Genomic DNA, 14,728 nt, shown 5'->3' with positions numbered 1-14,728 from the left:
CGCCTGATGACATAGAGGGAGGCCGTCCAGCCCATCATGCCTCGGCCAGCTCTCTGACTGCTCCCACCAATCCTACTCCATGTTGCTCAGCTCTCTCCCCCTGCCCATCCTCCCCGACTCTCCCCCTGCCCATCACCTCCCCCGACTCTCCCCCTGCCCATCACCTCCCCGACTCTCCCCCTGCCATCACCTCCCCTGACTCTCCCCCTGCCCATCACCTCCCCTGACTCTCCCCCTGCCCATCACCTCCCCGACTCTCCCCCTGCCCATCACCTCCCCGACTCTCCCCCTGCCCATCACCTCCCGGACTCTCCCCCTGCCCATCACCTCCCCCGACTCTCCCCCTGCCCATCACCTCCCCGACTCTCCCCCTGCCCATCACCTCCCCCGACTCTCCCCTGCCCATCACCTCCCCTGACTCTCCCCCTGCCCATCACCTCCCCTGACTCTCCCCTGCCCATCACCTCCCCGACTCTTCCCCTGCCCATCACCTCCCCGACTCTCCCCCTGCCCATCACCTCCCCGACTCTCCCCCTGCCATCACCTCCCCGACTCTCCCCCTGCCCATCACCTCCCCCGACTCTCCCCCTGCCCATCACCTCCCCGACTCTCCCCCTGCCATCACCTCACCTGACTCTCCCCCTGCCCATCACCTCCCCGACTCTCCCCCTGCCATCACCTCCCCTGACTCTCCCCCTGCCATCACCTCCCCTGACTCTCCCCCTGCCCATCACCTCCCCTGACTCTCCCCCTGCCATCACCTCCCCGACTCTCCCCCTGCCCATCAGCTCCCCGACTCTCCCCTGTTCTGTCCCCCTGCCCATCACTTTCCCATCCCTCCCCCTGCACATCACCTCCCCGACTCTCCCCCTGCCCATCACCTCCCCGACTCTCCCCCTGCCCATCGGTTCCCCCGACTCTCCCCCTGCCCATCACCTCCCCGAGTCTCCCCCTGCCCATCACCTCCCCCGACTCTCCCCCTGCCCATCACCTCCCCGAGTCTCCCCCTGCCCATCACCTCCCCCGACTCTCCCCTAAGCCCATCGGTTCCCCCGACACTCCCCCTGCCCATCGCCTCCCCCGACTCTCCCCCTGCCCATCACCTCCCCCGACTCTCCCCCTGCCCATCACCTCCCCCGACTCTCCCCCTGCCCATCACCTCCCCCGACTCTCCCCCTGCCCATCACCTCCCCGAGTCTCCCCCTGCCCATCACCTCCCCCGACTCTCCCCCTGCCCATCACCTCCCCGAGTCTCCCCCTGCCCATCACCTCCCCCGACTCTCCCCCTGCCCATCGGTTCCCCCGACACTCCCCCTGCCCATCGCCTCCCCCGACTCTCCCCCTGCCCATCACCTCCCCCGACTCTCCCCCTGCCCATCACCTCCCCCGACTCTCCCCCTGCCCATCACCTCCCCCGACTCTCCCCCTGCCCATCAGTTCCCCCGACTCTCCCCCTGCCCATCAGTTCCCCCGACTCTCCCCCTGCCCATCAGCTCCCCCGACTCTCCCCCTGCCCAACACCTCCCCCGACTCTCCCCCTGCCCATCACCTCCCCCGACTCTCCCCCTGCCCATCGGTTCCCCCGACTCTCCCCCTGCCCATCACCTCCCCGAGTCTCCCCCTGCCCATCACCTCCCCGAGTCTCCCCCTGCCCATCACCTCCCCGAGTCTCCCCTGCCCATCACCTCCCCCGACTCTCCCCCTGCCCATCAGTTCCCCCGACTCTCCCCCTGCCCATCACCTCCCCCGACTCTCCCCCTGCCCATCACCTCCCCCGACTCTCCCCCTGCCCATCACCTCCCCCGACTCTCCCCCTGCCCATCACCTCCCCCGACTCTCCCCCTGCCCATCACCTCCCCGACTCTCCCCCTGCCCATCAGTTCCCCCGACTCTCCCCCTGCCCATCACCTCCCCGAGTCTCCCCCTGCCCATCAGTTCCCCCGACTCTCCCCCTGCCCATCAGCTCCCCCGACTCTCCCCCTGCCCATCACCTCCCCGACTCTCCCCCTGCCCATCGGTTCCCCCGACTCTCCCCCTGCCCATCAGCTCCCCCGACTCTCCCCCTGCCCATCACCTCCCCGACTCTCCCCCTGCCCATCACCTCCCCGACTCTCCCCCTGCCCATCACCTCCCCCGACTCTCCCCCTGCCCATCACCTCCCCCGACTCTCCCCCTGCCCATCACCTCCCCCGACTCTCCCCCTGCCCATCACCTCCCCGACTCTCCCCCTGCCCATTGGTTCCCCCGACTCTCCCCCTGCCCATCGGTTCCCCCGACTCTCCCCCTGCCCATCACCTCCCCGACTCTCCCCCTGCCCATCGGTTCCCCCGACTCTCCCCCTGCCCATCGGTTCCCCCGAGTCTCCCCCTGCCCATCGGTTCCCCCGACTCTCCCCCTGCCCATCGGTTCCCCCGACTCTCCCCCTGCCCATCGGTTCCCCCGACTCTCCCCCTGCCCATCACCTCCCCCGACTCTCCCCCTGCCCATCGGTTCCCCCGACTCTCCCCCTGCCCATCGGTTCCCCCGACTCTCCCCTGCCCATCGGTTCCCCCGACTCTCCCCCTGCCCATCACCTCCCCCGAGTCTCCCCCTGCCCATCGGTTCCCCCGAGTCTCCCCCTGCCCATCGGTTCCCCCGACTCTCCCCCTGCCCATCGGTTCCCCCGACTCTCCCCCTGCCCATCGGTTCCCCCGACTCTCCCCCTGCCCATCACCTCCCCCGACTCTCCCCCTGCCCATCGGTTCCCCCGACTCTCCCCCTGCCCATCGGTTCCCCCGACTCCCCCCTGCCCATCGGTTCCCCCGACTCTCCCCCTGCCCATCACCTCCCCCGACTCTCCCCCTGCCCATCGGTTCCCCCGACTCTCCCCCTGCCCATCACCTCCCCCGACTCTCCCCCTGCCCATCGGTTCCCCCGACTCTCCCCCTGCCCATCGGTTCCCCCGACTCTCCCCTGCTCTCCAGTGTGAGTTCTGTGTGAGTTGCTCCGGATTTCCAGCATCTGCAGACTTGCTCGTGTTTAAATGCAACACATAGACAACCCTGAGGTCCGTTGTCTTGCAGGCATACAAGATAAATGCAAAGACAAACAAAATAATAATGAATAAATAAGCAATAAATATCAGGGACAGATGATGAAGAGTCCTTTGAAGAATTTAGAGACCATAAACAGAATTAGTCCATCCGGCCCGCCTCATCGTGCTTGACCTGTTCTTTTGCCTAGTCTCATTGGCCCGCACCTGGACCACAGCCCATCCAAACTTCTCCGAACAGTTACAATTGAACCCGTACCCTAATGCATGGCAGCTCGTTTCATGCTCAGTGTAACCTTAAATACCACGTTCATCCCACTTTCTCATGCGTCCTTGGCATTGTGATGGTCCCTCGACTAGCTCGTCCCACCATCCGGTTCCCCTCAGAGGTGAAGGTGTTTCTCAGACTCGCCCCCTCTAATCCCGATTGTGATCCACGAACGTGTGCAGCTGAGGATCTGACGGCTTTGTGTCTCGCGGTCTACCACAGGTGGTTTCCCGCCCCCTCCGCCCGGTGAAGAAATCTACGACGACGTGGATGAAATGCCTGAAGATGCTAAGTAAGTGGACAGTAATCGGTGACTGCAGGCGGGGGGGATGTGGGCTTTGTTGAACTGCACTGAGACCATAAGACATTGGAGCAGAATTAGACCTTTTGACCCATCGAGTCTGCTCCACCATTCCATCATGGCTGATTTATTTTCTCTCTTAGACCGACTCTCCTGCCTTCTCCCCGTAACCTTTGATGCCCTGACTAATCAAGAACCTTTTAGCCTCTGTTTTAAATATACCCAATAACTTGACCACGTTAGCCGTCTACAGAATTCTACAGGTTCACCAGCCTCTGGCTAAAGGAATTCCTCCTCGTCTCTGTTCTAAAGGACGTCCCTCTATTCTGAGGTTGTGCCCTCTGGTCCTAGACTCCCCCACTGTAGGAAACATCCTCTCCACATCCACTCTATCTGTGCCCTCTGGTCCTAGACTCCCCCACTGTAGGAAACATCCTCTCCATATCCACTCTATCTGTACCCTCTGGTCCTAGACTCCCCCACTGTAGGAAACATCCTCTCCACATCCACTCTATCTGTGCCCTCTGGTCCTAGACTCCCCCACTGTAGGAAACATCCTCTCCACATCCACTCTATCTGTACCCTCTGGTCCTAGACTCCCCCACTGTAGGAAACATCCTCTCCACATCCACTCTATCTGTGCCCTCTGGTCCTAGACTCCCCAACTGTAGGGAACATCCTCTACACATCCACTCTATCTGTGCCCTCTGGTCCTAGACTCCCCCACTGTAGGAAACATCCTCTCCACATCCACTCTATCTGTGCCCTCTGGTCCCAGACTCCCCCACTGTAGGAAACATCCTCTACACATCCACTCTATCTAGGCCTTTCAATGTTCAATAGGTTTCAGTGAGATCTCCCACATTCTTCTAAACTCCAGTGAGTACAGGCCCGGAGACATCAAATGCTCCTCATATGTTAACCCTTTCATTTCTGGAATTATTCTCTTGAGGGAGTGTTTGACTTCTTCCAGCCCTCCATCTTTCTGGAGAAATTATTTCTGTGGTCAGACTTTTAAAAGATGAAAGATTAGCTTTATTTGTCACATGTACGTTGAACCAACAGTGAAAGGTGCCGTTTGTATCAACGGCCGACATGGTCCGAGGACGGGCTGGACCGTGGTGCAGCTCGTGAGGTTGCCGTTCTTCTGGCTCCAACATTGCATGTCCACAACTCACTCGCCCTAACCCGTATGTCCCTGGAATGTTGGGGGGAGCTGGGGCACCTGGAGAAAACCCATACAGGGAGAATGTACAAACTCCTTACGGGCAGGGGCGGGAATTGAACCCAGTCATACAGCATTACACTAACGGTGTTGCTGTTTCTGAACCTGGTGGTGTGCCCCCTGCCCAGTGGGTACTGGGAGAAGATGGCCTGGCCCAGATGGTGAGGATCTTTGTTCATAAGCTTTACAAACATGAAGGAGACTTTATTTTATTTTAGTTAGGGACACACCATGATAAAAGGCCAATCTTGACCCAATGAGCCCAAAGCACCCAGTTACATTCATGTGACCAATTAACCTACCGACTTTTAGACTGTGGGAGGAAACCAGAGCCCCTGGAGGAAACACGTGCAATCATGGGGAGAACGCACAAGCTCCTTACAGGAATTGAACCCTGATCACTGACACTGGAATAGTGTTACCCAAACAGCAATGCTACCACAAACCTCTTACAAGTTTGGTAGGTTATTTATGTTATTCCTGTTGTAAGGTCAGAGTTTGAGGATGCTAAACCAACATTTTAGTGGTCATGTTGGGGAGCAAAAGGTTTTGGGTCATCCTGCTAGTGCCTGGGGTTTGATAACTAGTAATAATGCCCTGCGTGCTTTGAAGTCCTACGCCACAGGAAGCATCAAAGCTCGGGTCTTGGTCCTGGGGACTCCTGAAGAAGAAGAAGGTGGAGACAGACGGCAAAGAGAAAAAGGCGAAAGAAAAGGAGAGCAGTGAAATACAGGGTGAAAGCGGTGAACGCCAGCTCCCGTAAGACACCAGATGTAGCCAGATCATCATCCTACTAATAACTCCAGCCCAGTACTAATACATTGGAGATGGTGTATTACTGCTTGAGAACTGACCCTGTCTTGCTGTTTAGCAGCATCAGTTACTCACTGACTCTAACCCAATCAATAAGGGCAAACTACAAAGAAATTAGTTTCTATTTGATCTTTACCCCACTTGATCTTCTTGCCTGCTTTTTCATGTTATTCCATGACAATGTCTCTGATTATTTCCATGGGTCACGTGGGCTTATTGTTGGATGGTCTGTCTCTGCCTAATGCATGTTTGTAAAGTCAAGCTCAAGTTTAATTATCATTCAGTAATATATGAATACAGCCAAACGGAACAGTGTTCCTCTGGGAACGAGCTGCACATCATATTACCACAGCTCACAGAGCATATAGCACACATGGTTTCGAGATCAGAAAGCATGCAATCTCACGAAAAAAAAATACAGCCCAGCACCCCAAGTGCTATGGCTTGTAGATTGATGATGTATGGGATGTTGTCTTCATCCAGCTTGTTATTCCACTGAGCGAACACTGGAGGGCAGCACCAAAGGAAGGGCCTGCCCTCAACCCGGTACAGAATCCACTACGCCCACAGAGGCCTCTGCTCCCTCCCACACCACCCTCGGTGTCTCCTCCCCGGGCAGCTGCAACAGGCGACCCCCACAACACGAGGGCCTAATCCGCACTACAACCAAGGCAATGCAGCTCCCCAGACAGGGCACCCGGTAGCAGTGCACCCCCGGCCATTTTCAGAGAGGACTGGGTTAGCAATCCCATCAGCAGGTGGTGCTGGCTGCTCGTCAGCCAGGCTGCCGAAGTTCTGCTGAGCAGGGGCCCTGCCGTCATTAACACTGAGTCCGTCGGGCTCCATGACACCTGGTTTATCCTCACTGCCCTTGGGCAAGCACCTGGAACTTGTCCCAAGTACAATACTGTTAAAACAAATTTCCCATTCACGGGTCATTCCAACCATTTAACAGTGAATTTCAGAGTAACGCACAAAATTCTGGACAACCTCAGCAAGTCAGGAGGCATCTATAGAACAGTCGACATTTCAGAGCAAGACTCTTTGTCGGCCCAAAATGTCGACTGTTTTATTCCTCTCCTTGGATTCTGCCCGAGAGCTTTTCCAGCATTTTGTGCATGTTCTTCTGGATTTCCAGCATCTGGAGAATCTCTTGTGTTTATAACAGTGAATTCTGACCTGGTCTGGGGGGTGCTGGAATTATTGTACCATACTTGTCAAAAATTCATACAGACTACAGCACAGATAGAAGCCTTTGGGCCCATCTGTGTCGAACTGTCAATCTGCACCCGGACCATACCCCTCCTATCCATGTATCAATCCAAACTTGTCCTCAGTGTTGCAATTGTACCTCGTCCATGACTTCTGCTGCCAGCTCGTTCCATTCTCTGAGCTCGTCTCACACCAGGATTTCCACTGCACTAGCGTGGCAGACAGATGGCTGTCTGCTCAACTATTACTCGAGTGACGTGCATTTCTGTCCCACCAAGACAGCCGAGGAACTTTCAGATAATTAAATAATTCTGGAACGAATGGCCTGGCATCTGCTTTGGTGGAAAAATTGCTGGATTCCTCCAGCAATCCGTGTGGCGGGTTTCTGTCCCAGAAATAATCCCATGAGAGTGCCTGGAGTCGGAACTGTTTCACTAGCAGGTCAGAAAATTCAGGAAATACTCTGCTGATCAGACAGCGTCTGAGGAGAAAGGCACAGAATTAAATTTCGGCTCAAACAGCAGAGTCCAGTTAGAGACTCGGTTTTATTAGCACTCAGTGGCCACTTTATTAGATACACCTGCTCGTTAAAGCAAGTATCTAACCAGCCAATCAGGTGGCTGCATCTCAGTGCATGAAAGCATGCAGTCACGGTCAAGAGTTTAGTTGTTCAGACCAAATGTCAGAATGGGGAGGAAGTGTGGTCGAAGTGATTTTGATTGTTGCCACCAGTCAGGGTGGTTTGACTGTCTCAGAAGCTGCTGATCTCCTGGGACTTTCATGCACAGCAGTCTCTAGAGTTTACAGGGAATGGTGCAAAAAAAATTCCTGGGTGGCCAGGCTGGTTTCAAGGTGGCAGTAACTCAAATAACCACACGTTAGAACAGTGGTGTGCAGAAGAGCATCTCTGAATGCACAACTCGTTGAACATTGAAGTGGACGGACTGCAGCAGCTGAAAACCACACCAGGTTCCACTCCTGTACCCTGGTAAAGTGGCCACTGAGTGTGTTATGAAATTTGATGTTTTGTGGCAACAGTACAGCGCAAAGCATAGAATTACTATAAATTATAATAAGAAATATGTATAAAAATAAATGTGATTCAAAATCAGAGCGAAAATGCTGGAGGATTTCCAGCATTTGCAGAACCTCTTGTGTTAGTGAGTTAGCGTTCGTGGATTCATTGTGCATTCATGAATCTGATGGCGGAGGGGAAGAAGCTGTTCCTAAATCATTGAGTGTGTGTCTTCAGGCTCCTGGCCCTCGATCTTGATGGTAGCAATGAGAAGAGGGCATGTCCTGGGTGATGAGGGTCCTTAATGATGGATGCTGCTTTTTTGAGGCATCACCTTTTGAAGATGATGGAGGCAACCAAAAAAATATTAACTCAGTCCCCCTGCCTCTGATGCTTATCTGTTGGAAATTTCAGCATCCTCTCCGCATTTATTTCAGATCTCCAGCAACTTCCTCTTTCTTTTAATTCTACATTTCTGAGGAAGTTTTGTTGCGGCTGGAATTTTATTTTTAAACTCAGTGTCTTAGAGGGCTTTTCTTGGTCGGGTAAGTAGTCTTGCCCCTTCGCTCTGGGCTGCTGCACTGTCTTAGCAGAACTACGAATGAGCGATAGGATTCGTGAAACAGGAAGCACTTGGAGCTTGTCATACCAGCTCCTGTTCACACAGTGAAAGACTGCCATCTGCTGGATGTAGAACAGATAACCTAGAACAGAGGATGTCAAATATTTATTCAACGGAGAATATCAAATACCTACAGCCATCTGTTGGACATTGAACAGAGAATATAGAGTGTTTGTTTATTTATTGACCTACAGTATAGAACAGGCCTGTCCACCCCTTTGAGCTACGTTAGCCAGCAATCCCCCAATTTAATCCTGGCCTAATCACAGGAAAATTCACAATGACCAATTAACCTACCAACCAGTACACCTTTAGACTGTGGGAAGAACGCAGAGGAAACCTACGTAGTTATGGGGAGAATGTACAAACTCCTTACAGACACTGGTGGAAATTATAGTCACTGGTACTATAAAGTGTTGTAGAATATAGAATATGGTACAGAACAGAAACAATCCCTTCAGCTCACAATGTTATACCAAACTAATTGAATTAGTAATTCAATGCCTAACTAAACTAATCCCTTCTGACCACAAGACAAAAAATAGAATTAGGCCATTTCCCCTTTGAGTCTGCTCCGCCATTCCATCATGGCTGATTTATTAACCCTCTCAATCCCATTCTCCTGCCTTCTCCCCGTAACCTTTGATACCCTGATGAATCCTATCAATCTCAATGACGTGGTCTCCACAGCTGTCTGTGGCATTGAACTCTGTTGACTCACCACCCTCTGGCTAAAGAAATTCCTCCTCATCTCTGCTTTAAATATACATCCCTCTATTCTGAGGCCGTGCCCTCTGGTCCTAGACTCAACCACTATAGAAAACATCTTCTCCACATCCACTCTATTGAAGCCTTTCAATATTTGATAGGTTTCAATGAGACTCTCCCCTCCACCTACGTATACCCAATGCTGTCCGAATTGTCGTAGGTTTCTATAGAATATTTGTTTACTTTTTGGGATACGGTGTAGATTCAGGCCCCTCTGGTCCTTCAAGCCATGCTGCCCAGCAAGATCTCTTGTGCTCATAATTTTATAAACCTCTATCAGATCTCCCCTTGACTTTGGTTGCTGTGGAGATAAGAACAGAAGTTTGTCCAACCAGGCCTGGTAGCTCATATCCTCCAATGCAGGTGGCACACAGGCAACCCTCACTCCAAAGTCTCCACATCCTGCCTGGAATATTTCTGAGATAATCCTTTGGACAGAGGGAGAGGAGAAATTACCCCAGCATCGGTCAAAGTAATTTACTTATCACAGTCTCTGCCACTCTCTCAAGCAATGTAAGCCTCTTGCACCTTGTAAAGCTTCTCAGTTTCAAGTTTAGTTGTCATTCAACCACACGTTTTATAAACCTCTATCAGATCTCGCATGTATACTGCCAAACAAAACATCGTTCCTCTGGGGCCAAGGTACAAAGCACAGAACACACAGTGACTGTCACAAAATGATTTTGGCACGTGTTGCAGCATGAAGATCGATGGTGGGTGGGATGTTGTCCTCGAGCCATGTTTCTGCCACAACAAGCACACAGCAAGCAAAGGCAATTCAGCTCGTGTTCCAGGGAGTGGCCACTGGAGGGCAGCACTGTCAGGAGGCTCCAGCGTGCTACCACGTCTCTGTTCTCTCCCACACCTCCCCTGGGTGGCTGTAACAGGCGGCACCACTGCATGAACAATACAACGACTGAGACCACGCAGCCCCACCACCACAGTCGGTGAACCAGCAAACTGGGCTTGCAGTATTTTACATTGCTGGTGTCCAGCAGGGTCTCGCAATCACAAGAAAAAGACATTAAAGCCACACCTATGCACCTTTTGTTGGACCCGGAATGGCAACCGTTACCAACCACGTCACCGTCTTACCGGAAGACCGGAATCCAAGTGGAGGTACATACAATCACTCAAATCGTGTAGGATCCTCTCCTGAGGGGTTATTCCCCTCGTGCGTGACATACACGGTCAGCCCCCACAGGGTCCGGTGGTGTGGAGTGCAAGATGACTGGGCAGACGGAAGAAGGCTGCTGCAGTGCCCAGTCATCTTGCACTCCACACCACCGACTCTCCTGCCTTCTCCCCGTAACCTTTGATGCCCTGACTAATCAAGAACCTTTTAGCCTCTGTTTTAAATATACCCAATAACTTGACCACGTTAGCCGTCTACAGAATTCTACACCGCCCTTCGGCCTATCTCATCCATGCCCAGCCAGCTAGTCATGTCTGCCCTCATTTGGCCCATAGCCGTCCACTCCTCTCCTATCCATGGAGTTATCTAGGTGGCAAGCCGAATAGAAATAGCATCTTCGCGTGTCTGAAAAGCCAGGTTAATGTGAAAAGGGAAAGTGATTATGATGGTTTGGTGGGGGGGGGGGGTTGTCTCTGTTGGTCGGGGTTAACAATGGATGCTGCGCCTCAGCTGTCTATGTGATGCGCAAGCCAGGGCTGTTCGATACGGAGAGTGAGCTGTTCCCGCGTGGCAAGCTCCCCGTCTGCACATCGGATAAATGCAAAGGAACGGCAGGAGCCGATCCAGCGGCGGTCGCACCAGGTGTCAATCAGCGTTGAACTCACTGCAGGACTGGCTTAGGGACTCCAGCTCCGGATTTATCCCTTGGGGTTCACTCCCAAAGCCTTCCCCAAGAGTGAGGATAGCCACATGGCAGTGGAGGTTTGAGATCAGAGTTTTCCTTCTCCTAGTGAGTTGTTAATCACAGCTGATGAGCCCCGTCTGTCCGGTGACTGGTTTTAAGGTGCCAGTAACCCACCTTTACCCCTTCTCTGTGTAATCAGTAGAAACGGTTCCGCCCGCCGGGCTCAGTAACTAAGCCACACGTGGCCAGGAGCTGGACTTGGTTGTCAGAAACTTTTTGAGACATTCACCATTGTGAGCATTTAATAGGTAATGGGAACTTGTCTCTATTCCCTCCCCCAGCTATGACAACCATAAGTGACCATCATGAGGGTATCAGTCACATTTTTGTTGCATTACTGGTCTTGGCATTCATCTGGATTTGGAGCGACAGTTAAAGTTACCCTCAGAATCACAGCATGATTCCCATTTCCAATCCCGATCAGATTCCGTGTGGTCAGGCAGAACTCTGAACTCTGAAAGTGCTTTCACTGGGCGGTATAATGTTTCTATATCTGATTGTCTAACAGTTATTAACCTGATCAAATCTTGCCTCCCTCTCACCAGTATCTAATGTTGTGTTACTCTTGCACTGCTCTCATTCACCTACGGACTTTGCCGAGTCCTCTTTAACTTCCCAGGCTGAGAGTAAGTTTCTCTGCATTTCTTATCTCCCCAGGCCTGCCCCTATCCCATCGGAGTTTGCAGCAGGTAAGGGCATTTCCTACGTGGTGTGGTTATGATATGTATTAATCATTTGTGCTGTGTAATTGGGAACTTATTATATTCCCAGCAGGGCCATGAGCCATGAACTGCAAAGCTGGATTCCAACGTCACGGGTCCCGGGACTGACAAAGAACAATGTAGGGTTATGAACCTTCAGACTGAAGAGCAGAATTAGTCCCCATCAGGTCTTCTCTGCCATTCCATCATGGCTGACTGATTATCCCTCTCAACCCCATCCTTCTGCCTCCTCGCTGTAACCTTTGACACCCTTATCAAGAACCTATCAACTTCTGCTTTAAGAATACTCTATGACTTGGCCATCCACGGTCTGGCGAGAGAAATTCCTCCTCATCTCTGTTCTAAGGGAATGTTCTACTCCGTGGCTGTGTCCTGTGGTCTCAGACTCACCCACTATAGGAAACATCCTTTCCATATCCGTTCTATCCAGACCTTTCAATATTTGAAGTTTCAAGGAAATTGCAGCGAGTACAGTCCCAAAGCATTAAATGTTCCTCACACGTTAACCCTTTCATTCCTGAAGCATTCTTGTGAGCCTCCTCTGGACCCTCTCAGTCAATCCTGTAACATCAAGTAGGCTGTAGTCAAGAGCCATAGAACAATACAGCAGAGATACAGGCACTTCGGCCCATCCAGTCTATTACAACCACAGTGCCTGCATTTGGCCCACTCCACTCCAAGCCCCACCAATTCAGTATTTCTTGGGTTATGAGATGTTAAATGGGTAGACACGGTGAGGTAACTGGCCTTCCAGCATTGGGGGGGGGGGTATAAAAATAGAGGGCAAAGATTCAAGATGAAAGGAGGAAAATATTATTTTATGTCATTATTTATTTAGAAATACGGCACAGTAACAAGCCTTTCTGGCCAAGCAAGCTCACGCTGCCCAATTACACCCCCGTGACCAATGAAGCTGCCAACCTGTGTGTCTTAGGAGTGTGGGAGGAATGTGGAGAACCTGCAGGAGACCCACACGGTCGTGGGGAGAACGTACAGACTCCTCACAGGCAGCAGCAGGAATTGAACCTGGGTTGCTGGCGCTGTATTAGTGTTACACTAACCACTATTCTACAGTGCCGTTGGTGGGGTAGGTTTATATGGGTCAGCCCGACATTGTGGGCCGATTGGCCAATACTTCGCCGTATGGTTCTGTATTCTTAAATTATACTATCGTACCTGCCTCAGCCACGTCCTCTGGCATCTTGATCCAGATACTCACCACACTCTGGGTGAAAAAGTTGCTCCCAGGTCCCTTTGAAATCTTTCCCATTTCACCCTAAATCTATGCCCCCCCCCCAGATTTGGTCTCCCCCACCCTGGGGAAGACCGTGACCATCCACTGTATCTAAGCCCCTCATCATTTTAGACATTTTCATAAGGTTGCCCCTTGTTCTCCTACATTTTCCAAGAAAATGGGTGTGGATCAAACTGAGAATTCGGCCAGGCTTTCTAAGGCACGATGATAGGAATGAAAAGAGGGCTTTTATTTTTGTTGAGATACCGTGTGGAATAGGCCCTCCCAGCCCTTTGAGCTGCAGTGTTCAGCAATTCCCGATTGAACCCTAGCCTAATCAATGGACAATTTACAATGACCAACTAACTTTCTAGCTGATTTGCAGCACCTACGGACTCTCAGTTGCTGTTGTTTTAGAATTCTCTTTGTCTTCTCTGGCAGGGGGTGAAGACATCTACGATGATGTTGGTGCTGAAGACTTCCCACCTCCGCCTCCTGAACTCAGGTACACCCAGCCCTACCTGGGGTGCAACACGTGAACCGTAGAGCCAATTCTGTTTGTAGGGGAGATGATTTTGTTTAGAGGTACAGCACAGTAACAGGCCCTTCAAGTTTAAGCCTAGTTATCATTAAACCATGCATGAATGCCCAAATGAAACAGTGCTCCCCCAGGACCAATGTACAAAACACAGAACCAATGGTCAGGCACAGCACAAGGCAACCATAGCACAGATATTTATGATGGCAGTAAACATACAGTCACACACAGAATAAAATAATCTCGCCCAAGTCACTGAGTGGCCCTTCCTGTAGGTTGATGGTAGATGCATCAGTCCAGTTGTCACTGGTGCAGCCACAGATGAAGGTAACCAGCTTGTCTTCCACTGAGCGAACACTGGAGGGCAGTACCATCAGGAGGGGCCAGTCCCCAACACAGCATGAACGCCCACCATGCCATACCACCTCCAGCTTTTATCTCCTGGGCAGTTGCAGCAGGTGACCCGTGAGGCCCTGGTCATCGCTAAGGCCATGGCCACAAAGCGACCCTGCCATTGGTTCCAGCCCAACGAGCCTGCACCACCCAATTACATCTATGTGACCAATGAACCTATTAACCTTACGTCACTGGAATGGAAACCGGAGCAAACCCACACAGTCACAGAAAACGTACAAGCTCCTTACAGGAATTGAACCTGGGTTGCTGGGACCGCAATGGCGTTATGCTAACTGCTATGCTACCATGCCGTGTCATTAATAAAAGTTAGCCTGCTTGGTCCAAAGCATAACTTGGAAGTTCCTCATCCTCAAGCACAAGAAGCCTTGTAAGTTTCTGATGCTCAGGCAGACTCTGAAGTCTCTAACTCTGAAACCACATTGCATGAAGATGCATACAACCTCCGAAGGTCAGCTGACTGGAGTTCGTGTGGAATCTGAGTGCTCTCAATTGATGAACTAATTCCTCAACAGCAAATGGAATATTAAGCTCCACACTACTGTTAGAATTCCCAGGTGTGACCACAACATGCCAGGTTAAATATTTAAATTGGTAAATTGTAAATTGGCAAATTGTAAATTGGCTTATTATTGTCAAATCTGCCAAGATACAGTGAAAATTTCCTCTTGCCATCCATACAGAT

The 14,728-nt window shown here is 52.0% G+C and overlaps 1 protein-coding gene across 3 annotated transcripts in view; it reads left to right on the top strand.

Moving 5' to 3' along the window:
* LOC132396574 (FYN-binding protein 1) overlaps nucleotides 1–14,728 on the top strand; it is a 164,094-nt gene that overhangs the window by 121,129 nt on the left and 28,237 nt on the right. For 2 of the 3 annotated variants that reach the window (XM_059974247.1, XM_059974244.1), the window contains exons 11-14: nucleotides 3,522–3,591; nucleotides 5,438–5,584; nucleotides 11,793–11,824; nucleotides 13,533–13,596. In XM_059974247.1, the coding sequence (XP_059830230.1) occupies nucleotides 3,522–3,591; nucleotides 5,438–5,584; nucleotides 11,793–11,824; nucleotides 13,533–13,596 (313 nt within the window). The remainder of the gene's footprint in view (nucleotides 1–3,521; nucleotides 3,592–5,437; nucleotides 5,585–11,792; nucleotides 11,825–13,532; nucleotides 13,597–14,728) is intronic. The other variant, XM_059974245.1, reaches the window with a different exon arrangement.

This window comes from Hypanus sabinus, chromosome 7 (assembly GCF_030144855.1).
Source record: "Hypanus sabinus isolate sHypSab1 chromosome 7, sHypSab1.hap1, whole genome shotgun sequence".
Classification (NCBI taxonomy): domain Eukaryota; kingdom Metazoa; phylum Chordata; class Chondrichthyes; order Myliobatiformes; family Dasyatidae; genus Hypanus; species Hypanus sabinus.
The sequence above is the reverse complement of the archived record's forward strand: the minus strand, read 5'-3'. Positions and strand labels throughout refer to the sequence as shown.